This window comes from Citrus clementina, unplaced genomic scaffold (genome assembly GCF_000493195.1).
Source record: "Citrus clementina cultivar Clemenules unplaced genomic scaffold, Citrus_clementina_v1.0 scaffold_4, whole genome shotgun sequence".
In the NCBI taxonomy this organism is placed as follows: Eukaryota; Viridiplantae; Streptophyta; class Magnoliopsida; order Sapindales; family Rutaceae; genus Citrus; species Citrus x clementina.
In genome coordinates, this window is record NW_006262274.1 from 21,627,961 (window position 1) to 21,652,400 (window position 24,440).

The 24,440-nt window shown below is 37.7% G+C and overlaps 5 protein-coding genes across 9 annotated transcripts; 1 reads left to right on the forward strand and 4 right to left on the reverse strand.

Annotated features, from left to right (window-relative positions):
* Positions 1-602: 602 nt before the first annotated feature.
* LOC18044761 (pentatricopeptide repeat-containing protein At3g04130, mitochondrial) lies at positions 603-4,041 on the reverse strand. 4 transcript variants are annotated; one of them, XR_002906107.1, is made up of 4 exons: positions 3,908-4,041; positions 1,803-3,417; positions 1,416-1,523; positions 604-1,333 (listed from the first exon to the last, which is right to left on the reverse strand). XR_002906107.1 is itself a non-coding variant. In XM_024186704.1 (3 exons), the coding sequence occupies exon 2, from the start codon at positions 3,370-3,372 to the stop codon at positions 1,825-1,827; it is 1,548 nt and encodes a 515-aa protein (XP_024042472.1). In that variant the 5' UTR covers positions 3,373-3,417; positions 3,908-4,041; the 3' UTR covers positions 603-1,526; positions 1,803-1,824. The 4 variants fall into 4 exon arrangements, 2 of the variants coding, with proteins under 2 accessions (XP_024042472.1, XP_024042471.1); XR_002906106.1 differs by having other exon boundaries at positions 605-1,333; positions 1,426-1,523; XM_024186704.1 differs by having other exon boundaries at positions 603-1,526.
* Positions 4,042-9,940: 5,899 nt separating this feature from the next.
* Positions 9,941-10,789, reverse strand: LOC112099188. The gene has a single exon (XM_024186305.1). It carries the CDS (start codon positions 10,787-10,789, stop codon positions 9,941-9,943), a length of 849 nt encoding a protein of 282 aa, XP_024042073.1.
* Positions 10,790-11,440: 651 nt separating this feature from the next.
* On the reverse strand, positions 11,441-14,165 carry LOC18044762 (glyceraldehyde-3-phosphate dehydrogenase, cytosolic). Its single transcript, XM_006438051.2, has 10 exons — positions 14,042-14,165; positions 13,897-13,929; positions 13,713-13,813; positions 13,491-13,606; positions 13,184-13,283; positions 12,519-12,824; positions 12,294-12,436; positions 12,063-12,146; positions 11,868-11,957; positions 11,441-11,743 (listed from the first exon to the last, which is right to left on the reverse strand). The coding sequence occupies exons 1-10, from the start codon at positions 14,043-14,045 to the stop codon at positions 11,695-11,697; spliced, it is 1,026 nt and encodes a 341-aa protein (XP_006438114.1). The 5' UTR covers positions 14,046-14,165; the 3' UTR covers positions 11,441-11,694.
* Positions 14,166-15,621: 1,456 nt separating this feature from the next.
* Positions 15,622-16,602, forward strand: LOC18044763. The gene is made up of 2 exons (XM_006438053.2): positions 15,622-15,934; positions 16,061-16,602. The coding sequence occupies exons 1-2, from the start codon at positions 15,899-15,901 to the stop codon at positions 16,295-16,297; spliced, it is 273 nt and encodes a 90-aa protein (XP_006438116.1). The 5' UTR covers positions 15,622-15,898; the 3' UTR covers positions 16,298-16,602.
* A 95-nt stretch (positions 16,603-16,697) lies between these two features.
* Positions 16,698-22,494, reverse strand: LOC18044764 (putative ABC transporter C family member 15). Of its 2 annotated transcripts, none has more exons than XM_024186841.1 (10): positions 22,244-22,494; positions 21,219-22,113; positions 19,705-21,134; positions 19,506-19,592; positions 18,830-19,426; positions 18,611-18,727; positions 18,050-18,344; positions 17,395-17,915; positions 17,009-17,312; positions 16,698-16,863 (listed from the first exon to the last, which is right to left on the reverse strand). In XM_024186841.1, exons 2-10 carry the CDS (start codon positions 22,069-22,071, stop codon positions 16,739-16,741), a joined length of 4,329 nt encoding a protein of 1,442 aa, XP_024042609.1. In that variant the 5' UTR covers positions 22,072-22,113; positions 22,244-22,494; the 3' UTR covers positions 16,698-16,738. The 2 variants fall into 2 exon arrangements, with proteins under 2 accessions (XP_024042609.1, XP_006438122.1); XM_006438059.2 differs by having other exon boundaries at positions 18,563-18,727.
* Between the last annotated feature and the right edge of the window lie 1,946 nt (positions 22,495-24,440).

The window sequence follows — 24,440 nt, forward strand, 5'->3', positions numbered from 1 at the left end:
TGCCGCTTGGCAGTTTCTGAGTCAAATTGTGTATTTTTTGCTGTGGTTTTCTTTTTGTACCTATTTCCTGGCGCCCAGTTTTGGCTTGTGTTCCGTTGCAGACTTTCCGAAAGCAACACTCCTTTAAATTCTATATTGATCAATATGTAGAATGAAAATGAAAGCAACACTCCCAATTTAGTTTGACAATTTCTATGAACGAAAAGCAGGAAAAGCTCGCAAACGGGGAACCTTCAGTATTAAAAAACATGCGCAGCACCACAGACAAGGGTCATTAAGCTTGATCTGTCTGATCACTCGGCCCCGAATGATACAAAAAGAAAAGATCTAGGTTATGGAATTTAGCACAGCTTGCACATTTGGTCTAAAGTAGAATGAAGTGGACCATCTGTCACATGGTTATTGTGTTTGGGTCCATTTAACTTCAATATGATAGATATATCAAAGCGTCATTAGATCGCGAGAAGTCTGATTCTGAGTGTTATTTACTGCATTCAAATGGACAAGATCACGTGATACACATACTGCATCCGATGCAATTTACACTAAACGACTCAAACTAACTTCGGAAAAAAAAGAAGAAACATACACACAAAAAACACATTCAGGAATTGGACTCATTTTTAATGCAAAATGATAAGCCTCACCAGGTAATTAATTGATAACAAAGCCACATAAGAGAATCCCATATGGGCCAACTCATGCAAGCTTCTAATTCCAATCTCATTGCGACTTGTTAACTATTTTGTTACTTAGGCTATGCGGCGTGCTAGAGAAGAAAATAGCACAACATATATATAAAAAGGATCCTCCTACGTTACAGTTGTCGTAACTTACATCCCATTCAAAAATACGTAAAAAGTTGTAACAGGTGGTGGGACCCACATGATTTTTGTATGGGGTGCAAGTTACAGCACCAGTTATAAAATGTCAAGGAAGTACACCTCTCCTGCACAATTTATAGCTGAAGAGAAGCCCAAGGCTAAGTTGGATGATTAAATACACATAACCAATAACCATAATTTCTAATCATACTTTAATAAGAAAGACGGTAAAATGTTACAGGGGAGATCTTGAATCCAGAGACAAGTGTGTTTATGTTGTTTTCAGTTTGCTCAGGGGAGAAGAACTTACAAAATGGTGGCACTGTTATGAAGTAGGAGGCTGATCAGAATACCAAACACTGTTCAGAGTAATAAACTGATAATGCCGGCAGAAAATCAGATATTTTCCCCCTTCCTCAGCCCTTTTTTCTGTAACCACCTGCAGCAGATGCTCTGCGGCTTGTGCCCCAACTTCCAGTTTGGTAAAACTGATACATCATTTTTAACACCTGCAATAGCAGATGTGTTCATGTTGAAGTGGCATGTTATTTAGATAGCATAGAAACTAGAAAGTCTACATTCATAACCCACGTTGCTTTACCACTAACTGCTGCAAGTGTTCTTCAGTCAGCATAAAGATCACTGCTTGGGTAAAATTGACTCGTTCCCTCAGATGTTATGACTTCATAATTGGTACACCTGCTGCATCAGAAGTAATGTTTACGTGAAATTGACGTGTTACACCAGACATGTTATTTTCATGGAATATTATATGAAATTATGTTTTTCAGTTCCAAGTGTAGTCAATTATGTGTGTCAACCGCACATTGAAATAATTTTAAACATCAGGACTACTGAAGCCTCAAGTACAAAACAAATGCCAAATTTGGTTATAAATATGTTTGTTGTGGTACAATAAAAACCACATTAGGGTTGAAATCAAAAAATCACATTGCAATTAAGCATCAATATATTCACCTGGACCTCGTCACTTGGGCATTTACAATTTCTTCATTACAGCTTCAATTTTCTCAGCAGCATCGTACATATGTTTCTGCTTGACTTCATCCAATATCAAGCGGCATGTCTGGTACCTAGGTGTTATGTCATGACCAATCATTTCCTTAAACAGGAGGTAGGCCCACTCACATTTGTTTGCTCTACAAAGCCCGTGAATCACAAGTGTGTATGTTGTGATATCAAGGCTCAGATGATGCTTATTAACCATGTCATCCAATAACTGACTCAAGCACTCATCCGTTTTTCCAGTTTTAAAGCATGATTTGAGCAATGGGTGGAATGTCTGAACATTAGGCTTACAATGTTCTAACTTGTTCATCTCCTCAAGGACATGAAAGGCCTTCTCATGGTGACCGTGATGAGAAAACATTGTGATCATCGTATTAAAGGTCGAAGTATCAGGGGCAACACCATTCTCTGGCATCTCCACCTGATAAACATAAACTGCCTCTTGGACTCTGCTAGCTCGCCCTAGGGTATAAATCAAGCAATTGAAAAAACGTGAATCAGGTTTAGATCCAACAATTTTCATTTTCTCAGTTATTCGTATAGCTTCTTCAAAATCCCCTGACTTTGCCAGATAAGACATGACAGTGGTGTAAGTAACAACATTTGGAGGGCAACCTTGAGCCTGCATTTCATCAAGAAGCTCATAGACCTTGCTGAAGTTGTAATGGCGACAATAAGACTGAATGATTGTAGAGTAGCTAATTACACAAGGATGACAACCATGTCCTTTCATCTCCTGAATTGTCCATTGAGCCTCATCAACCCGATTGATTTTGCACCAACCATGGATGAAAATGTTAAATGTGTGAGCATTTGGTGGAATGCACGATTTTAACTCCAAGAAAACTGAACGGGCCAGCTCAACTTTGCCCTCTTTGCAAAGAGTGTCGAGCAGCAAATTCATGGTTTCTGTGTTCTTCTCCAACCCAAAAGTTCCTAACTCATCAAATGTTCTTACAGCATCCTCCCATTGACCAGCACCAGAAAACCTTCTCATAACCTTAGCAACGGTGTTTAGTGTGACAATATGACCCTTGCTCATTTCCTCCAACAATGCTCTCATCTGATCCATTTGTCTCACCTTCCCCAATATGTCCACCATCATTTCATATATCTCCGATGAATGTTCATATCCCGGGCATGACCCGGCCCATCTAAAAATGCCCAACGCAGATTTCCAATCATCCTTGAACCGGTGGATCAACTTATTAACAAGGTAGTGAGAAGGCTGTATAGCATTACACACATGATCTTGCTTCAGAGACTGAAAAACCTCATCTTCGCTGCTTCCAACATGAACATTGGAAATAATAACATCAATGTCAGGCAGCCTTGGTGAGTCTACACATAGGACTTGATGGTGATCCAATCTAGCGCCATCAGAGCAATAAGATTCAATTGGGGAAGAAGAAACTACATGAGAGCAATTCTCGGAGGAAGAATGGAAACGGATACGAGATGTTAATGGATTTAGGGGAATCCGTGCCTGCTTAAGGTATTTCTGGAGATGGCAGATCATGTATAATAAACAAGGATATGAATTTGAGATGGATTATTATCACTCCTGCATTTCCAGTGGAAAAAAAAAACAATTGTAACTTGAGTTTAAAAAAAAATGCATTATTTCAGGAAAAAGAAAAGGAAAAACCTAGAATTTTCCAAGAAAGGGCGTGAAATTAATTATGATTCAATGGATTTCATGTTTAGATTAAATTATTAAATCCTATTTAGTGGTTGCTTTTACAAAAGCATTTAAAAAGCTCTATTATCACATCACATTGTACTGTTTTCAACTCATAAACTACGTAAGGAGCCAATTTGGGGATGTTATCTAAACGAATTTCAATTGAATTCCATTATTTTGAAGAAAAAAAGCCAAATGAATCAATTCTATTATCGACCCTAAAACAACACAATGCAGCTCACTCTGAGACTGAAATACTGACTATAGCTTTCCCAAGAACCAAAAAAACAAGTAGAAAAGAAAGCTACTGATCATCATTTTTGTGGGAAATATAAATGGACAACAGAATCAAGGGAGAGAGATGAGCTACCTTGGTGAGGATCAGTGAGAGAGAGCGAGCGATAGAGATGCCGGAGAAGGACTGATGAGTACAAGATAGAGCTTGAGACTTAATTGAAAGGATTTTAGAGGTTTTTAAGCTCGGCTGCTACGTGCAACTTTGCAATGGGTTTAGTGTGCATTGTATTGTGTCGCGGGATGAGTATGTTCGAGCGGCCCTTGACAATTGGCACGTTCTTTTCATGGCTCAAAGTTATAAAAGTTTTTATTGTTATTTATTTTTTAAAATATTTTTTTAAAGATTATATAAATTATCTTATTTCTATTAATAAAAGTTTAAATTCTTAATTTTTAAAAGTAGAGATTGAAATTTTTTTAAATATTAAAATATTTAAAATATTCTCTACTTATTTGACAGTCTTATTTCATTCTTTTCATAATATAACTTTAAAAAATTTATTTATAAAAGTAATTTTATAATTTTTAATAAAAACTCTCATTAACAACTAAATAACTAAAATATTTTGGGTAAAAACTCTACTTATAAAAACTCTACTAATAAAATACTTAAATAAACTCTATTTAAAAAGTTATACGAAGTCTTAAGAATTGTTTGTTTTTTGTCTGAAGTTTAAATGATAATAATAGGTAAATTTGGCAATGTTATAATGAAAAATAAAAGAAATATTAAGTTAATTTACCAAGAAAGAATAAAAAAAATTAAAAGAAAGCAAAATTAGTTTAGTTTCTAATACTTGTTGCAGTAAAAAGAAAATAATTAATTAAAGATAATTTTATAATTTTTGAGAACTAATGAATTAAAATAATAAATTATTATATGATGATTATTGATTAAAAAAGTGAGTGTTGAAGAAAATTAGTAGGTTCACTAGCCCCACCTCATATAATTTTAAAGGATTGAGATTCTCTCGTGATCTGAGCACTATTAATCTTTTACAGATATTGTGTCACCTTTATTTTAGTATTAATGTATAATTAAAATTTAAATACTTTTTCTTTTTAATTTGTTAACCACCAATCATATTAATAACACTTACTCAAATGAAGATCAGATCAGGAGAGGATCCTGATCCAATTTTAAACAATAATTGGCCTCTTCGAGAAATGTCATTATACTCCCTGCAATATTTTGGAAATATTAATGCAAAATTACTAATGCCACATCAGACTTGCAATTATTATTATTGGATGATGAATTCTGATAATTTCTAAAATTATTATTTTACCATCTTTAAATGATTGTGGTTGATTTTTTTTTTTTTGAATGGAAAGTACCTTCATTTCACCTTAAAGAAGAGAGCAAGTACAACAAGTAGGGAGGGTATGAACCCAACCAAATAATCGTTTCGAGCTTCTCTAGAGCTAATTTAGCTAAAGAGTTGGCTATTGCATTACAAGATCTATGAGTATATTGGACACAAACTGAGCTAAAGCTCTTCAAAACTCCCTGCACCTCTGAAATGGTCCAGAAGATCTTGGATCTGCAGCCTCGACTATTGTTAACTAACTTAACAACCTCTTGCGCATCTGATTCCACAATCAAGGACTCTATACAAACATTCCCTGCAAGTTGAAGCCCCCATTTGATTGCTTCAGCCTCTGCAATAAACACATCACCATAGAACTTGGAAACTTTGACAGCAGCATCAATCACATTCCCAGCTTCATCTCGAATTACAGCTCCTAAACCAGCAATTTGCTTCTCTGAATTGGTGGCAGCATCTACATTGACCTTAAAGTAGCCTCTTTGGGGAGGATTCCAGGCCTTTAGCTTCGAAGAGCTCTGGATGCCTATATGGGTAGTTGCTGGAAGTTAGGTTCTTCAGAAGGCTTCCATCACAGCTTCAGCTTTAGAGACTGTCACTTGGGGGCCGTCTTTTACTCCTTTAAAAATCCAGCCGTTTCGAGCATTCCATATCATCCATAAAATCGTAACCAGTAGCTCGATGTCATCTTTACTTCTTCTCAGCTTCAAACCAATCAGCAAGCTTAGCATGTCTTGATCAACACTATCTTTCAGATCATCCTCAAATCTGGTAATTTTCCAGATTTTCTTCACCACCTTACAACCCACTAAAACATGAAAAATGGTTTCCAGCTTCTTGTTACAAAACTGACATAAAGGCTCCTGAATCACCTTTATTTTCCAGAGATTTTCGACCAAAAGAAGAAGATTTTTTGCAGCCCTCCAAGCAAAAATTTTGATTTTCTCAGGTAAGGTAAGCAGCCATATAACATTCCATTGGTTCTGAGTAGCTGCTGAACTTGTCGACCTGGCTGGAAATTTCAGATTTAATGCAATCTGATAGCCACTCTTAACCGAGTACTGGCCTTTCCTATCGTAATGCCAAATTACTTCGTCCTTCATTGGCCTCCTTGGCAAAGGAATTCTAACAATTGCTTCCTCATCTATTTTGGCGAAGTGCCTGTGAATCAACCCTTCATTCCAACTATGCTCTTCATTTATTAACTCGGCAACTAAAGTATCAGCTGGTAAGCTTGGCTTGGAAATCAGTTTAAATGTCAGGGGCCTAGGCAGCCAATTCTCCTTATGCAGCATAATGCTTTGGCCATTACCAATCCTCCATCTTGAACCCTTGGCTATTACTTGCCGGCCCCATAAAATGCTTCTCCAAATAAATGAGGGGTTAGAGCCAAGTCTTGTATTCATGAAGTCTTTGTGCTGGAAGTATCTCGCTTGTAAAATTTTTGCCACGAGGGAGTCTGGAAACTGCAAGATCCTCCAACCTTGTTTGGCTACCAGCGCTTGGTTGAAACTTGAGAAATCTCTCAACCATATTTCTCCTCTGCACTTAGCCTAACTTAGCTTGTTCCATCTCAACCAGTGAATAGCTTTCTTATCGTTCCTTGACCCCCACCAAAAGTTTACTATTATTCGCTGGATGTCATCATATATGCCCATGGGAATCTTGAAAACGCTCATTGCATAAGCAGGAATAGCTTGGGCAGCCGTCTTGATCAAAACCTCTTTGCCTTCTGCTGAGAAGAACTTGTGCTGCTAGCTAAAAACTTTATTGTGGATCTTCAGCTTGATATCGTTAAAGAAATTACTTCTCTTTCTCCCGATCATCGAGGGCAAACCTAAGTATTTTTCATGTCTTGAAACTATATTGAGCTCAAAGATTTCTTTGATTTTTTACGCTTGCCCAGCCGGAATATTGCCACTTAGAAACATTGAAGATTTCTCGAAATTGAACAGTTGGCCTGAGGCTGTAGAGTAGCAGTCGAAAATCTTCTTCAGATTTTGGGAATCGGTAACTGAGGCTCTCGTGAATACTAGGCTATCGTCCGCAAATAAGAGATGAGAAATTTTAAGCTCCTTCCCAAAAGACAACCCATGAATAAGCCTCTGGTGCTCTGCTTGTTGGAGAAGAGAGGAGAAGGCTTCAACACCAATGATGAATATATACGGAGATAAATGACATCCTTGTCTGAGACCTCTCTGCGGCCGAATCACCCTGCTTACAGCACCATTTATAATCACCGAGGATGACACCGAGCTTATACCTTATGATTAAGCTGACCCAATTCTGCGAGAATCCAAGAGACTTCATCGCTTGTTCTAAAAATTCTCATTCCAGCCTATCATATACTTTGCTCACATCTAGCTTCAAAGCCACCGAGCCGTTTTTTCTTCCTTTACAATGCCTTATCTTATGGAGACACTCATATCCTACAATGATATTATCGGTGATTAACCGATTAGGAATAAAAGCACTTTGTATTGGCGAAATAAATTTGGGCAGTACATTTTTAAGCCTATTAGTTATTGCCTTCACAATAATCCTATAAATAACATTGCATAGACTAATAGACCTAAAATCGATAACTTTCCTATGCTTCCTCTTTTTTGGAATTAAAACGATATAGGTATGGTTGAGAGAGGCAACATCACATTGCTTGTTAAGGATGTGGAGGCATGTTGAGAGGACTCCTTGCTTGACCCTTTGCTAGTGTTTTTGGTAGAACACTACTGGCAAGCCATCAGGACCCGGTGCCTTTGTTGGGCACATTTGTGTCAATGCTTCCACTACTTCTTCGGAAGTGAAGGGCATCTCCAAGAACTCGTTCGTCTTACTAGAAACTTTGTGAGATATCCCTGACAGCGCAGCTGCTATTTGAGCTTGATTAGGCTTAGAGGTAGTGAATAAATTTGTGAAGTATTTGCTGAACTCATGCTCCACTCCTTCGACATTCTCAATCCAGTTTCCAGCTGCATTTTCAATCCCCCAGATTCGGTTCTTCTTTTTCCTTGATGATGCCTTGTGATGGAAAAACTTCGTGTTCTTGTCCCCTCCCTTAAACTAATCTGCCCAAGAACGCTGTTTCCAGAAAATTTCATCGTCGACTAACATGTTTTGGATTTGACGTTCCACCTCTTTAATCTTATTTCCATTGACATACTGAACTCTACTAAGCTTGAGGCTTCAGAGCTGTTCCATTAGCTTCTCCAACTTCTTTTGTCTCCCTCGGAATTCTTCTTTGCTCCACAGAATCAACCTGGCCATGGATTTCTTGGACACTTTTTAAAACATCGAAACAGGATTCTCAGCATTCCATCTTTCTTGCAAGCTCCACTCTTCCTTAATAATTTCCTTACAAGCATCGCAGGGGCTCCACATATCTTCGTAATGGATCCGGGTGGCACGCCTTTGGTTAAAGTTCATTCCGTTGCCCCATACTTGAGCCTCCATCACCACCGGGCAATGATCTGAGGTCCAAGAGTCAATATTCGTGGCTACAACATCTGAAAATACGTCTCTCCAAGCGTCATTACAAATAAACCTATCTAGTCTTTCCTTTACAAAAACGGGGCCGAACCTTCCATTGCTCCACGTATAAGGGTACCCCTTGTAACCAACATCTAACAGATCACAGTTTCGGAGAGCTTCTCTAAAGTCAGTAATTAAGCTTAATTGCCTCTCATTCCCTCCACTCTTTTCATAAAGATGAAGAATTTCATTAAAATCGCCGAAACATAACTAGGGAGTGGAAGATAAACCTGATAACCGCCTCAACAATGTCAAAGTATGCTTTCTCTGTCTCATGTCTTGATGATCATAAACCCCCGTACACCGAGTAAGCTTCTCATTTTCCATCTCTATCTCGACATCAATATGATGCTCATTGAACGATTTAATTTGTACATTTGTTTTTGAATTCCAAAGTAAAGCTAGGCCACCTCCTTTTCCGATGCTACTCACAGCAAAGCAATTTTTATAGTTTAGTTTTCTACTGACCTCATTCATTTGCATAGTCTTCAACTTTGTTTCACATAAGAAGACAAGATGAGGACCATGCATTTGGAGAATTTTTTTGAGAGCTAGATACATTCGGGGATTCCCCAAACCCCGAATGTTTCAACTGAGAATTTTCATGGCTTCCGGCAGGGCTGGCTTCCAACCTCCGCCGATATCTCCTCTAAGCTTGAAGTTGTGAGCTCCATTTCCTCTGTTGCTAAAGGCTCCCGGTGCAACTTGGTTGGTTCTGTAATCAAAGAAAATTTCTTCATTTCCGAATGGCTTGGGTCCTCCACTTTAATCTTTTTTAGTTTCGGGTTTGGCCCTGCTCTCTCCCTATTTGGCCTTTTATGAATTCTTAGGCCCGAGCTTGCTCCCCCTTCATTTGTTGTGGCACGTGCCTGTCTCTTCCACTTCTTTTTGCTTGACTGAATTTAGGATATACCCCCCTCGGCATATAATTCCATTTCCTCTGTTTCCTCTTGGGCTACATATGAGCCCAATGTTTCCTTGTGTCTCTCGGCCTTGACTACTTCCATTTTTTCCCCCTCGGCTGAATTTGCCTTTCCCGCTTTAATTCTCACATCTCTAGGGACTGTTGCATTGCCAGTACTTCCTCTCTGCATTTCGCCGTCAGCCTGCTTCATCATCATTATTTCTGTCCCACTTTTTATTAAATGTTGTTCACCCACCCACGCCACCTCTCTAGTCCTATCAATCTCTTTAGTTTGACACGTTTCCTCCTCCCCAGGTCCTAACTCGTTTTTTTCAACTGGGTTCGCTTACTCTTGCTGGTGTTTTTGGGACTTGTTATGGAATTCTGAACTTGCCGATTTTTCAGCTCTTTCTCCTTCATTCTGCCATCTCTCTTTGCTACGGTGTTTCTTTGAGCGTCCCTCGATCATAAGTGCTTTCATCCACATCCCAAATGAAAATTCTTCTTTTGGTTGGCCTTGGTACTGAGCACACTCCTTGAATTGATGACTGATAATACCACAGCTGAAGCAAAAATCTGGCAAACGTTCGTACACTACTGGCATTGGGATATCTGTCTCGCCTTCTTGTTTTAGGAATAAAATTTCTTTCAATGGCTGTGTAATGTTGATGGAAATCCTAAGTCTTGCAAATTCCCCAAAGCAGTCTCCATTCTCATCTGTTTCAACCTCTTCCACTTTTCTTATTATTCCTCCGAGCTCTTGAAGGAAGTCCCTCTCCATACACGCAATTGGAATGTTGTGGATCTGCACCCAGAAAGGGATATGAGTAAAATCTTGCTTTGAAACCTCCCCAATCCCTTTTGGTTTGGTGAGGACAATCAACGCCCTATCGAAATGCCATGGCCCCCCTGATAGCACTCTTCTTTTGTCAGCTTCTTCCGCAAATTTGAACATAAAGATATTATTTCCCAGACTCTCGATCTTAACTTCTTTAAAAGTTTGCCAAACCTGTTGTAAAGCAATTTTGAGTCCTTCTCTATTGACGCCCCTTGAGAGAATTATTTTACCCATTAGACAGCCTGCTAACACTTGTTCTCTTTGGTCTTTCATGTTTACTACCAACGACAGTTTACTTTTATCTTCCTCTCTAATCGTGATTGCTTTACACTTCCGGATTAATTCTTCAGTATCCATGGATTTATTGCAAGAGAGAGATTTGATAATAACAATCACCTAACTATAAGAACCTGTGTAATAAAAACCTTCACCAACTCTGCTCTACCCTTTACTGCATTTCAACTAACCAACCTTACGCAGCTAATCTAACTATAAATTAAAACCAACAGCACTCACTCTCGGAGTGACCATGTGGGTCATACAGACCCCTCAAAAGACTTCCATTCATGAGGCTCTATTAGAGAGAGAGAGAGCTCTCGTGAGGAAAGACTAACGCTAATGATTGTGGTTGATAAATGTAGTGGAGACTAAAATTTTAAGAACCCTATTATTATTGTTATTATTTTAAAAAGTGATCAATATTTTAGATTAGAGATCATCAACTTTTTTTCTTTAATTAAAGTTCTACAAGAGTTTTTTAATTAAATCTTATAATATGCCATCTAAAAATACATAGTACATTGTGGAAGACACCATTTTTTTGTAATACGAATTCATGATTTTATCATGATCTTGTTCATTTATCATTGCAACTCGTGAAAAAAAATTTATTGCTGGGGTGGAGAAATTAATAATACCCCCGCCTATTACTATACTTCCAAATGGACATCTATCCACTGGTATTATAATGAACTGGATTTCACAAGCATCAGAATTCAAGAACTAATATGAGAAGAACAGAGAAAGAAGGCTGTTTCTCATATAAGAAAGTTAAAAACTAATGAAATTGTTCAACTCTGTGCCTTCCAAATCCCCCCCAAAGGGAAAAACCATAAACCTCATAACTAAACATATAATAAACCAAAACCAAGACCATTAAGCACTCGTCCTTTATTCCAAACATCCAAATCATAAGGATTAAGATTTTAAGACCCAACTGAAACATGAAAAACAAAGGCCTTGGACCATCAACAAATTCAGCTTTATGCTTGAGTCTTTGCCATATGGACGATCAAATCAATCACACGGGAACTGCAAAAGAAAGGAACATGTCAAGGACGTGAAAAGTTATCATAGAACTTACTTCAAAGCATCGGTAGGGAGAAGGGGAAAAAAAAACAGATTAGAACAATCACAAAGAGAAGATTTACATTACCTGTAACCCCATTCATTGTCATACCAAGAGACGAGTTTCACGAAGTTCTTGCTCAAAGCAATACCAGCCTTGGCATCAAAAATGCTGGACCTGCAAAGAATACACCACAGATACTCATATATCTTCTATGATTGCAAAAGAAAAAGAAAAAGAAATTAACTCAAGGCAAATAGAGAGGGAAGATTTTCAATTTACCTGCTGTCACCAACAAAATCTGTGGACACAACATCTTCTTCAGTGTAACCCAAAATACCCTTGAGCTTGCCCTCAGACTCCTCCCTGGTTATCAAGAGTACAATTCAGAAACAAAAATTAGAAAAAAAAAGAGAAGCATCACCACTCCTGGACAAGACCACAAGGGTTCACATTTGAAACTAAGATAACAACTCAGAAAAACAAAATAAAACAATCTATCCTAGCACTTACTTGATAGCATTCTTAATTTCCTCATAAGTCGCCTCCTTCTCAAGTCTGACAGTGAGGTCGACCACTGAGACATCAACGGTAGGAACTCGGAAGGACATTCCGGTCAATTTACCATTAAGGGCAGGCAAAACCTTACCAACTGCCTGTAAGGTAACGTATAATTGAAATTTTAGAATTAGCCAAACCAAAGAAATAAAAAATTATCACCCGACCAATTGAGTGTACCTTGGCAGCACCGGTGCTGCTGGGAATGATGTTGAAGGAAGCGGCTCTGCCACCTCTCCAGTCCTTCATTGATGGTCCATCAACAGTCTTCTGAGTGGCAGTGATGGAATGGACAGTGGTCATAAGACCCTCGACAATGCCAAACTTATCATGAATAACCTTAGCAAGAGGAGCTAGGCAGTTGGTAGTGCAGCTAGCATTTGAGACAATGTCAAGCTCTGGCTTGTATTCTTTCTCGTTGACGCCCACAACAAACATGGGAGCATCCTTGCTAGGGGCGGAGATAACGACCTTCTTGGCACCACCCTGAAGAACAACAGAATCAGAGTCAATACAGACCATAGCATTAAAGATCAACACCACTCCAAGAACAACTAAGAAATTTCACATTCTATCACACATAAAAATCATATTTTGTCCCGTGATATGACAAAGATCAAAAATCATATTTTGTGCCGTGAAATGACAAAGGTAAACAATAATCACCACTCTACACAAACAACGAGAATTCTCATTCCATAACACCAAAATTAAAAATAATAACAATAGTAAAAAAATAAATGAATAAGGCTTCATCACTCTAATCTATTTTCTTTAGGACGATCAACTTACTTATACAGAAAGGCATTAGCAGGCAAAAACAGAAATAACACAAAAAAACACACCTTCAAGTGAGCAGCAGCCTTGTCCTTGTCAGTGAACACTCCAGTTGATTCCACAACATACTCGGCTCCAGTCTTTGCCCATGGGATCTCCTCTGGGTTCCTTCAAATCACAAAAACAAATGTATCAACAATTAAATCCTTTTTATATGCAATCTCGTATAAATTCCATGTTCACATACAATATCTGCATTTTGATAAAAAAAAAAATTTTTAAAAAATCATCTAGTTGTTTAGAACTTTCTGTTGCATCTAAAACCTCAATTTCATAAAAATAAAATGCCGCTTAAATGAGAGTACTAAAATGTACCTGAATCCGAAAACAGCGACTGGCTTCTCACCGAAGAGGAGGGTCTTCTCGTCCTTGACCTTCAACTCGTTGTGCTTCCACTGACCGTGAACACTATCGTACTTAAACATGTATGTCTGCATATTTATTTCAAAGTATACGATATCTATCAATCAGTACTGTTACCATCAGATTTGAAAGGACGGTAGTAATCATAATTAACGATGATATTAATTAACTTACCATGTAATCAGTGGAGATGAAAGGATCGTTGACAGCCACCAGCTCCACATCATCCCTCTGGAGTGCGACTCTCGCAACCAAACGGCCGATCCTTCCGAAACCTAGCACATTTTGTCCGTTTAATCAGATCTTGATTTATTAAAATTACACAAAACTATTTTCGGATCAAAGCACAAGCGGTTACCGTTGATTCCGATCTTAATCTTCTTGTCTCCGGCTGTTCAAACCAAAACAAACAAAATGGTAAAATCAATTAAAAATTCAAAAATAAATACAAAAAATAATAAAATAGATTAAAAAAATGTTACAAAATGTATGATCATAATTACCCATTGATATTATCGAAAATGAGAAAGTAGTGAAGGTTTGTTTAACGCTGCAATTTTGGTTGGGCGCGTTGTTTGTGAGGACGGGAGGACTAATTAGAGGGTTATTTAAAGGGAGAGGGAGAGGGAGTGGTGGGGGTCACGTGACCTTTTTTTTTTAATTTTTAGTTTTCTTGGACGAAAAGAAAGTCAGTAACTTTTAGATCGAAGCCGCTGGTTATATTAATCCCTGTCTGCAGCCGCTGATTTAGTTTTTAATGTTAACCAGTTCCACGCGATCCCATAGCGTATGAACGTCAAGCGCCAGTTAGTTCTGATTTGTCAGACAGATTTTGAAGGAGGTGTTTGTACGCGCGGGAAAAGGAGCGTGGGGATCAGGATTTCCTTTGGCGGAATATTCGAGTTTTCCAGAGGCATGATCCTCCCAATGGGCTTAAAAATTTTCCGCGCAACCCAACCAAAAAGGCCAAGGCCTGTCTGGTCGTACTGGACTTCGGCTTTCGACGGTTCGATTGTAAAAGTCAAAGGTTGAAAGTATTGGCGACGGGCCAATCAGAGCTTGACAACAAAGAATAGAAGAACGCCTGCCGTTGAGTTTGTGCAACAACAAATCAAAACTTGAAACGTTCCATGCCATTTTTCTATAACTTTTATTCTACGCCTCTAGAATTTTTCTACTTTGGCTTTGCGAACAAGTTAAAATTATCCTTGTTTCCCGCACAATGTCTTTGTTTAATTTTTTTTTTTTTTTTGAATACATGTCTTTGTTTAATTAAAAGGATGTTTTACTGAAGAATCATCCAAATGAATTTTTTTTTTCCCCCGAGAAATTAGTAGAAATCATATGATACGCCATCTTGCATGCAGCATGAAGTCAGTGGTCGCGGACGGTGGGCTTAGATAAATAGTCAACGCATACGAAAATTGCATTCAGGTTTCTAGTAGCTGGGCAAAGAGAATGTGAAATTTGTGCATGGAGCTTGAGGTCATCCCTTACCTTATATCTAATGTGAATTGTGTGATCTAATCTCGATATTGACATTATGATGTACATAAATCTAATGCATTATTGTCGGCATTAGGAGACAGTGATCTCATCTCACCTTGTCTTGTCAGTTGCCATTTCAAAATTGAATTTCTTATCATGTGTTCAAGTTTAACCACAGGTCCATTTGTCAATCCATTCATTTCCCTTATTCGTCTAGAAGTTTAACACATGCGAATTATTTGTGGTTGGTTTAAATGACATTGTTACTTATATTTAAGACAAAAAACGTCTAGAGGTTTCCTATCCTATCGGGTCTAATTTGGAGTTTAGGTAAACTGTTAGCATCAAATTTATCCGTAATTGCATGCAAAGGAAAGTTTACGTGCATAACTGCATGTAAAGGATTTAGCTTTAAAAGAATTGAAAGCTTGTGATCCAGCTAAATTTAGCTACCACATCTGACCGATCTTGTTGAAATAACGTTTATTTTAAATTCAATCTACAAGTTTTTTCTCCTTTTATTTCTGCAATTCTATTGCTAATAATGAATAACAACCAACCCCACATTGTGCATTCTTTGTTTAGAGTCTTTTGAATGAATGCCTGGCCGCAGCTAATGGATGACTCTGTCTTTCATTTACATCCGCAAACAGAAGCTAAGCTTCCTTGTTTGGAGGAGTTCGAAGGCTTAGGAAGCTGTGTATTAGCATAATAAATACCAAGAGTTTGATCATAGATCTTACTTTGTACACTGTCCTTCTTGTTTTTGTTTTGTTACTTGGAGAAGGGGTCATCTTAATTTCTTGCTAGGGTGATCTCTTTCTCCCCTTAATTCAATCTCTCTCTCCCCCTCTTGCAGCTTCTTTAATAACATGGGAGGTTCATCTTTCAAATGGGTTAGACCTGAGGTATTTCTTTTTTCTGTTTTTTCATCTTAGTTTATGAATCTTGAATATTTTTTTGATGTGAGGATGTACAAGATATGGGTTGATTAATCAGTAAGTATTTGTTTGTGTTGTGTGGCTGGTGTATAGGTGTATCCCTTGTTCGGAGCCTTAGGCGCAGCAGTTGGCATTTGTGCTATGCAACTTGTGAGGAACGCATGGACCAACCCAGAAGTGAGGCTAACAAAAGCGAACCGGACTGCAGGAGTGCTAGAGAACTTTGATGAAGGATACAGATACAAGGAAAATGCCTTGAGGAGGTTTGTCCGCGACAAGCCTCCCCAGATCATGCCATCAGTCAACGAATTCTTCTCCAGAGACAATTGATTCATTGAAGAAATTAGGATAAATACATTCTTTTTCCCAAAAAAAAACTAAATGCATCAGTGACCATGCCTGAAAGTTGATGTATGATCTACATTTTTACTAATAAATTGCTAACCACAATCTACTGAGCATGTATCTCATTGTTTTCTGTTTGTTTCTTTATAAATTGCTAACCACAATTTCCAAGAGAAGAGTTATTTCAGGAATTGGGAGCTAGTAATATTGAAGCCGAAAACTTTTGAATTGCAATGCTTATTTGCTCTTACAATCTATCTATCAACTATTGTTAAAAATTTACCCTGGTCTATAATATAGTTACTTCAGAATCTAGTGTGTTAAAATGTTTTGTGTCATGGATCTTGTATTTTGTCAGCTTTATATGCCGGTCCTGTTACTTCTATTGGATCTGACCCGAGAGGTAGCTGCGGTTTCATTATTCCCTCAAGATAAATCCCTGTTTCGGTTACTTTTGGATGTTCTTCTCAAGAATTCTGCCACTAACTTTGAGAACGAAGAAGAATTATCCTCAAGTAACTGCCTTGGCGAGTCATACTCTAAAACTTTACCTGCATAGCATTAACCAAAATATATAGTGACGTGCATTTTTTGCACAACTGGCATTTACGTAAATAATTTAAGCCTAAAAGTATAGTTGTCCATGTGTTGTCAAGAGCAAAAAACTTGATTTTGAGAAGGATTATTTCAGCTTACCTTCATCAAGAACAAGAACCAAGTCATTGTCAATAACGGTGGGTATCCGATGTGCCACAGTGATGACAGTGCATCTGCTTGTTTCTTCTCTTATTGTCTGTTGTATCACATTGTCTGTTGCTGTATCGATAGATGCTGTGGCCTCATCCAATACCAAAATTCTCTTCTTCTTCAGAAGCACCCTTGCCAAGCATACAAGTTGCCTCTGTCCTACACTCCAATTTTCCCCGTCTTCAGCCACTGGTGCATCGAGAAGCCTCTGGTCCTGCCTTACTATCTCCGCTAGATGACACTTGTTGATAACCTGTGTAATATGTTTGTTTAATGAAAAATTAAGTATATTCACATTGGTAACTTTTATGTGTTAACAGTTTTGAAATTTTTACCTCCCAGATTTCTTGATCAGAATGCTGTTCCAGAGGATCCAGATTAGTCCTTACAGTTCCTTGGAACAACATTGGATCTTGTGGAATTATACTCAACCTAGATCTCAAGTCCTGCAAACCTATCATCGAAATATCTACTCCATCAATCAGAATTCGTCCTCCAGAAGGCTCAACTACCCTGAAGAGAGCTTGGATTAGAGTGGACTTCCCACTCCCCGTTCTTCCCACAACTCCGATTTTCTTTTCTCCAGGAAAGGTGCAAGTTATTCCTTTCAGGACCATAGGGAGGGTAGGATTATATTGGACAAGAAGGTTTTCAAGTTCAATTTTTCCACTGCTTGGCCATTCAGGAGATGGCCTGCTATTCTTTATCACAAGGGGAGCTTCACTTGGTATGTTTGTGAACTGAAGAATTCTCTCAACCGATATCATTTTGTTCTCAACATTGCACAGGTTCCATATCACCCAAGCCTGAAGTACATTCAGGTTCAAACCATAGGTTGCTGCCAATCCTGCCAAGCCTGATAACAGATCAACAAGGACGTCAGTTGAAATTGACATTTAAATGTTTAAATGAATAACAATGCATTTCTCAATTGTTCTTATTTTGTCACAGCTGTTGGGCTAATGGAAATGAAGAGCTGTAGGAACTTACTGGGATCAATGGCTGACCTAGGCAAGGTCACCAAAATGATCAGAACAAGGAAGAAAGCAAAGTTGAAAAGAAGGTTAATTCGAAGGCATAGCCATTCCATTGTTCCGCAGTTGTGGAAGGTGACGCAAGAGTAATCATCAATCAAGCTGTGACTCCTCAGCAAGAAACGATTTTCCTGATTAAAACACCGAATTGTTGTGGCTCCTGCGATGGATTCTGAGAAGTGATGAAGGATTGGAGCCTTTCTAGTTCCGACCATTCTTGCCAGTTCTCTAGCAGTGGTAATATAATAAGCCTGCAAAAGATAGTGGCACCTTGCTGTATTTACCAACTGAATATTTGTATAGAATAACAATCATAGAAAAGAGGACAATGATAATAACTGACAATAATTTTGAATGATGCATATATGATTATCGTGGTCCTTTTTCCTTCATCTATTGTCATCTATGAGCTGACTGTATTGTGACAAACATGAAAGAGAACGATTCTAGAAATAGATAACTTTCTTGCCTGATACCATATGGAGATCCCAAGAATGACAAGGAACAAAGGGAAGACCTGCCAAGCAGCCTGGGACATAAGGATGATTATGCTTAATAGCTGAATTAGTGCAAATGCTAGGCCAGCTAATCTGTAGGGAATGTCCGTGTCCACTGTGCTTTGATCTGTAGAGCACTGTAATGACATAAAAGAAAAGCGATGCTTAATTTCTGGTGATAGGCGTAAAAAATGAGAAGTAAAACATAATTTAACTTGGTAATAAACAACTGAACTGACCCTGTTGAGGATTCTGCTTGAAGGTGTGGAGTCAAAGAATGAAATAGGTCCTCGGAAAACTGATGTGATCATGTTAAGGAAGAGACGTTGAGCTGTCTTAATAGCAATAGTTGCCAACAAAACTGCCCTTCCCAATATGAAGAAAGAGCTTCCACCAGACAAGAAGATAAATACTCCTATCAACTGCTCTCTACTGACCTTGCGCTTCTCGTCTGTTGCCCAAGCAATCCAGTAATTGCTGCCCATCTGCAGTGCCTGGAAAAGAACTTGACAAAGAAGAATAACTGGAACAAGGGCCCCTTTATACACTAAGGTTATAAAGGCTGAGTAAACAGTCCATTTTACGCGACCCAGTTCTGTATCTTCATCCTGACTTCTCCCAGAGAACTCGCCACAGCTGATGGGGCGTGCAAATCTCTCCTCTGTGATTTGAGTCATCTGACAAGGTACCCTGGATAAACATTTATCCTCTTGGGGTGGATTCACTTGATCTAATGATTTTCTGTGGGCCTTCATTTGTCTAACAAGTTCACTGTTTTGATCAGCTATCAAATCTTCATATTTTCCCGATTGCTCAATCTTGCCATCTTTCATCACCTGTAAGTATGAAATTTGAGTAAGATATAAAAGGCTTGGGTGAATGTTCCTTAGAGATACAGAATAGAGTACTACATACCAAAACAAGATCTGCAGCATCTAAGAATTCCAATTGATGAGTAGTGTATAAGACGGTCTTCTGAGACAAGAGCCCCATGAGACATTGCTGCAACAAATTCCAAAATTTTAGAAAATTTATCTAAACCTACTAAAAGAAAGTTTTAACAGATATGGTTAATGGAAAAAAGAAGTTGATGAAACAATGAAAACGTTCTTGCCTTGAACAAATGCGTTCCAGTATGTGCATCAACCGCACTAAAAGGGTCATCGAAGATGTAAACATCTGAATTGCTATAGACTGCTCGAGCTAGTTGAATCCTTTGCTTCTGTCCACCACTTAGGTTTATTCCTCTCTCTCCAACTACACTGAGATCTCCATCAGCCCACATCTCAATGTCCTGGTTCAAAGCACATCCCTCTAAGACCTCCTCATAGAAAGATTGCCTCATATCCTTGCCAAAAAGAATATTCTCTCTAATGGTGCCGGTTTGAATCCAAGAGCTCTGGGGTACATATGCCTTTTTTCCATGAACCTTAATTGCAGCTCCGGATATCCTGGGAATCTCAGCTAGTATACTGCTAAGCAGGCTTGATTTGCCTGACCCAACAGATCCACAAACTGCAACCTTGGAACCTTTCATTATTTTCATTTTATCTGTAAGTTTAATTGTAGGCTTCTTAAAGTTTTCTTCTCTTGCATCCCAAGCATATTCCCCTGCTTCAATATCAATAGCAACATCAGATGCCTTTGATGTAGGCTCTGTTATTGGCTTCTTTTGGTTGTCTTCTTTGATGAACTCCTGGATACGATAAATGGAGACCTTAGTCTGAGCAATCATGGAGATTAGCTCTGGCAAGTTGTATATTGGTTCTTGAAGGATTCTGAAAGTTGCTAAAGCAGAGAGAACTGCACCTGATGTCAATGGTGTTTTCAACAAAATGCAAACTCCAAAAGTGATTACAGAAACTAAGGTCGGTGAAGCCCAAAAGAGAAAAGCAATTGCTGAACATGTATACAGGTACTTCTTCAGTGAGTCTCTCTCAATTTCTCTAAGTCGCAGAAGCTTCTTCAAAAATTCCTGCTCCCAAGAAAGCAATTTTAACACTCTCATGCTTTTTAGAGTCTCTGAGGTTGCCTTAATTCTTGCATCTTTAGCTTCCATGATCATGGAATGAAACCTTTCTTGCCTATTTGCCAATGGTGTGTTGCTCACCATGACAAAAATTGTAGAAAAGAGAGCAGCGAAGGCGGGAGCAGCACCCAGATTCTTATACAGGATAACAAGAGCCAAAAAGACCTGGACTGGTAGCAACCAAATTCTGTGAATGTACAAGAAGAAGTCTCCAATCCTCTCAACATCCACATTGATCATATTTATTATTATACCACTACTGGGACCTGCAAACTTAATTGCCATAGATCTCTTGTAAATCAGTACCGTGAGAGCTGACCTTACTCGTATTCCAATTCGATTAGCACCGAAATACCATTGTCTTTGAGTTAGTGACTCTACTGTCTTTGCAACGAGAAAAACTGACGCTAGGACTAGTCCGTAGTGGTAACTTGAGTGGTCATGCTTTCCCGACAGAAAACTCACAAAGTTTGTGATTAAAAATGGACCAATATAGGACGCGATTGTGTTAACTCCTACAAATTACAAAACCTTCAAAGTAAGCATATAGAATTTGTCGTACAAAATCTGCTGAGTAACAGAAGACTGAAAATAGGTACCTGCAAAAGCAGCATTCAGAGCCAGAGATTTCCATACAGCATGAATTATGACTTTAGGCAGTGAAGTTGCTTCCGTTTTCTGTTTGCCAAGCGATTCTTCCAGCAGTGATGAAGCATCGTTTGCTGTCTCAGATTGAGGAATAGGAGGAATATGATGCAACTCAAGTTTCTGGATCCTGCCCCTCTGAAAAAGTTGATTGAGCCAATGAAATGTGATTTTGCTCAAAACTCCAGCACTTGCAAAGGTGCTAATATTTTTGCATAAAAACTCGTCATCCTCCTCTCGAAGTAATGGAATGTCAAGGTCACTGGGATCTCTAGCACAACAACATGCATATGTAGCATTGAAACAAAGCAGAACCAGCAAGGGCAGTGACACAAAATCAACAGCTTTAGCTTCTGGCAAAATATGAGGCAATCCTATGGAGCTCAAATGGGTTAAAAGATAAACAGAAACACAAACCAAAACAATAACCAAATGAACTACCCACCAAAGAACAAGCACTAAAGGCCACCTTTTGTGCTCTCCAAGGGTTCTGTAATATCTTGAACACAATGCAACTACAGTTGCTAGAGCCCAAGTCACAACCAAGGAGACAGATTTAAAAGAAACAATTCTAAAATTCCAATACTCGTAGAATCCAAAACCCATATACAAAATGAAGATTAAAACATTGCAAAGGACAATAACTAGACCAGCTGCTCTACGTGCCATTAGTATATAACCATCATCTCTCCTACGTTTCAAAATTTCTATCCAGAGACGCGTAAATAGCCCAATGAAAAACGCCACATTGACGCTCTCCAGGACCGTATCCGCTGAAACTAACTCTAAATTTTGGAAATATCCCATAACTAGTTAACTGCGGCAAAGGGAATTCCCAATGAACAACACCTGCCAGGAAATTCCAAGTTGTAAAACAATGAGAACCCATTGCAGATAAGATGATAAAGAATAAAAAACGAAGCACCCATTATGATAAACTGCACGAAAAATTTAACATTAATTCAGGGGAAAAAAAAACCTGTTAAAACTGTAATGTAGGATGCTGCACGTGGTTGTTCTTTAAATGGTCAGTGGCTTACACATTTGCAGAGTTTGTGGTGGGACTAATGGAAATATGGAATCCGAACGTATAAATAACACACAAAAGACAATCACTTTCGATAGCAGCAGCATCTTTGTCATCCCCACCGCTTTCATCTACAATAAGGTCCAAATCCCTTATGAAATACGTTTTATTATTAAATTATGGGACCAGAATCTTACTAGCCTCTATGTCATGTATATGTATTTATTTTCTCTGCACCTTGTTCAAGGCTGTCAATTTTTACTTGGTAGACTAATGATTTTTCAATTATGTCGTCATTCCAAGCACATTGTGTCTTGTTTATGTTTTTCTTCTCTCTTTTGAATTAAGAGAACTACAAACAATGATTGTGATTCTATTCGATATTTGAATTTCATGCCATATTTGTTCAATATGCTGATATTACACTAGGGTTAGTTAGAAGCTAGCTTCTTTTTATTTAAATTCACAATACTATGACATAATCCAAGTCCATCGTGCATAAACTCAATTTACGGCAATAAAAAGATAATTTAGATATTGTTCTCACTTCTCATCTTCTTTCCGAGTAACCATGAAAAAATAAAAATAAAAAATCAATGAGGGTCTTTTTTTTTAAAAGAAAAAATTACAATTCAACATTTACATTCGAAAAACTGTTTATGTGACGCATGCTTTAATTAATTTACATATAGTTTTTATTTTTTAATATTACATTAGTAGAATGCAAATTTATTAATATATTGATAAATACATTAGAAAGTTATGCCGAAAATATATCATAGTTTTGGAAAAAAACGAAAAAGAAAGAAAAATCACCACTAAAAATTGTATAAAATTTGACACTTTTGCTTAACAGCCACTACTAGTCAGGGCGGCCAAAGTACTTGGCTGCGTCCTATTTCCTTCATGTTTCCATAAACAGAGCATACAAATCTCTGATTTAATTCAGTAAATTAACCATAATTGGGAGCCTGACAAGTCAACTTCACAACATTAATTCCGCATCTCATGGTAATGGCAATGGTGCTAACTCAAATCCCACACGTTTATTCGACAACTGGACTGCACCATACCCATACATGCATTGCCTGGAACTCAATTTGCACAGGATTTAATTGATGGATTAAATCCTAACCCTAACCTACGGATAATTCCCAAGGGTACCAAGCAGGGACTCGACTTCGAGAGCACTTTACAAACAAAAACTCTTATCAAACTTTTAAAGAAAAAACTGATGGGTTGTTAAATCAAACATTATTGAATTAACTTTAATAAAATGTCTGATGGCTAATACGTATTCTTCTGTATTACATACGTAGAATGCACGTGAAGGAATTGTTTTGTGTTTTTTTTTCTCCTTTTTGTATTTTGTTTTTTTGTGTAATCAAAAAGAGGATCCCGACCCCTTGTTTTCTGAAAAATTAAAAAAAAATTAAAAAGTTTTCGCAAACTCACGTGGCGGCGTGTGGATGATAAAAGCGAACACACTGTAAAAATTAGCACAGCACGTGGAATGGAATTGTCCGCAGACACGTCACATCACCACGCGGACCCTCTATTTGACATGTCACTTCATTTGTTACCTTTAAAAAAAAGGCAAATGCTATGTTACAATTAATGTAACATACACACTCAACAACAACCACATAAATTGTGTGAGCTCATTATTTGTGTGGTTGTTGTTGAGTGTGTATGTTACATTAATTGTAATATAGAGGCTCCCTTAAAAAAATATTATAATTAATTAATCTATTAACAATAATTAATAATAATTTTTTTGTTAAATTAATAATAATAATTATTATTAATGATAATGATTATTAATTAATTTTTAAATAATAATAATAACAATAATTAAAATATAAAATAATAATTATGATAAAAATTAATTAAGAATTTTATAATAATTTGTTACAATTTAACTCGATTTAGATTTTAAGTCAAAATAAACACATAAATGGTAATACAGCTCGTTCGAATTATAATTCCTACGGTTCAAGTAAATAAATTATTTTGATTCCAATTCCTCATTTAAATTCTAATTATTCTGATTCAAACTCATTATGTTTCAAGCTAATTTCGATTCCTATTTAGTGAACGTACTATAAAATTATAAATAACTCTATATTCAATTAGAACACTCTACATT

What these genes read in the sequence shown, in the direction of transcription:
- LOC18044761 (XM_024186704.1), bottom strand. Translation starts at nt 3,372, where the DNA reads ATGATCTGCCATCTCCAGAAATACCTTAAGCAGGCACGGATTCCCCTA.
- LOC112099188 (XM_024186305.1), bottom strand. Translation starts at nt 10,789, where the DNA reads ATGGATACTGAAGAATTAATCCGGAAGTGTAAAGCAATCACGATTAGA.
- LOC18044762 (XM_006438051.2), bottom strand. An exon ending in TCATCTCCACTGATTACATG is followed by an intron (nt 13,607 to 13,712) that starts GTAAGTTAATTA and finishes ATAAATATGCAG; the next exon opens with ACATACATGTTTAAGTACGA. An exon ending in GAAATTAAGAATGCTATCAA is followed by an intron (nt 12,147 to 12,293) that starts GTAAGTGCTAGG and finishes CTTGATAACCAG; the next exon opens with GGAGGAGTCTGAGGGCAAGC.
- LOC18044763 (XM_006438053.2), top strand. Translation starts at nt 15,899, where the DNA reads ATGGGAGGTTCATCTTTCAAATGGGTTAGACCTGAG. An exon ending in TCAAATGGGTTAGACCTGAG is followed by an intron (nt 15,935 to 16,060) that starts GTATTTCTTTTT and finishes GCTGGTGTATAG; the next exon opens with GTGTATCCCTTGTTCGGAGC.
- LOC18044764 (XM_006438059.2), bottom strand. Translation starts at nt 22,071, where the DNA reads ATGGGATATTTCCAAAATTTAGAGTTAGTTTCAGCGGATACGGTCCTG. An exon ending in CAAGCAGAATCCTCAACAGG is followed by an intron (nt 18,728 to 18,829) that starts GTCAGTTCAGTT and finishes ATGTCATTACAG; the next exon opens with TGCTCTACAGATCAAAGCAC. An exon ending in TAGGTCAGCCATTGATCCCA is followed by an intron (nt 17,916 to 18,049) that starts GTAAGTTCCTAC and finishes ATCTGTTATCAG; the next exon opens with GCTTGGCAGGATTGGCAGCA.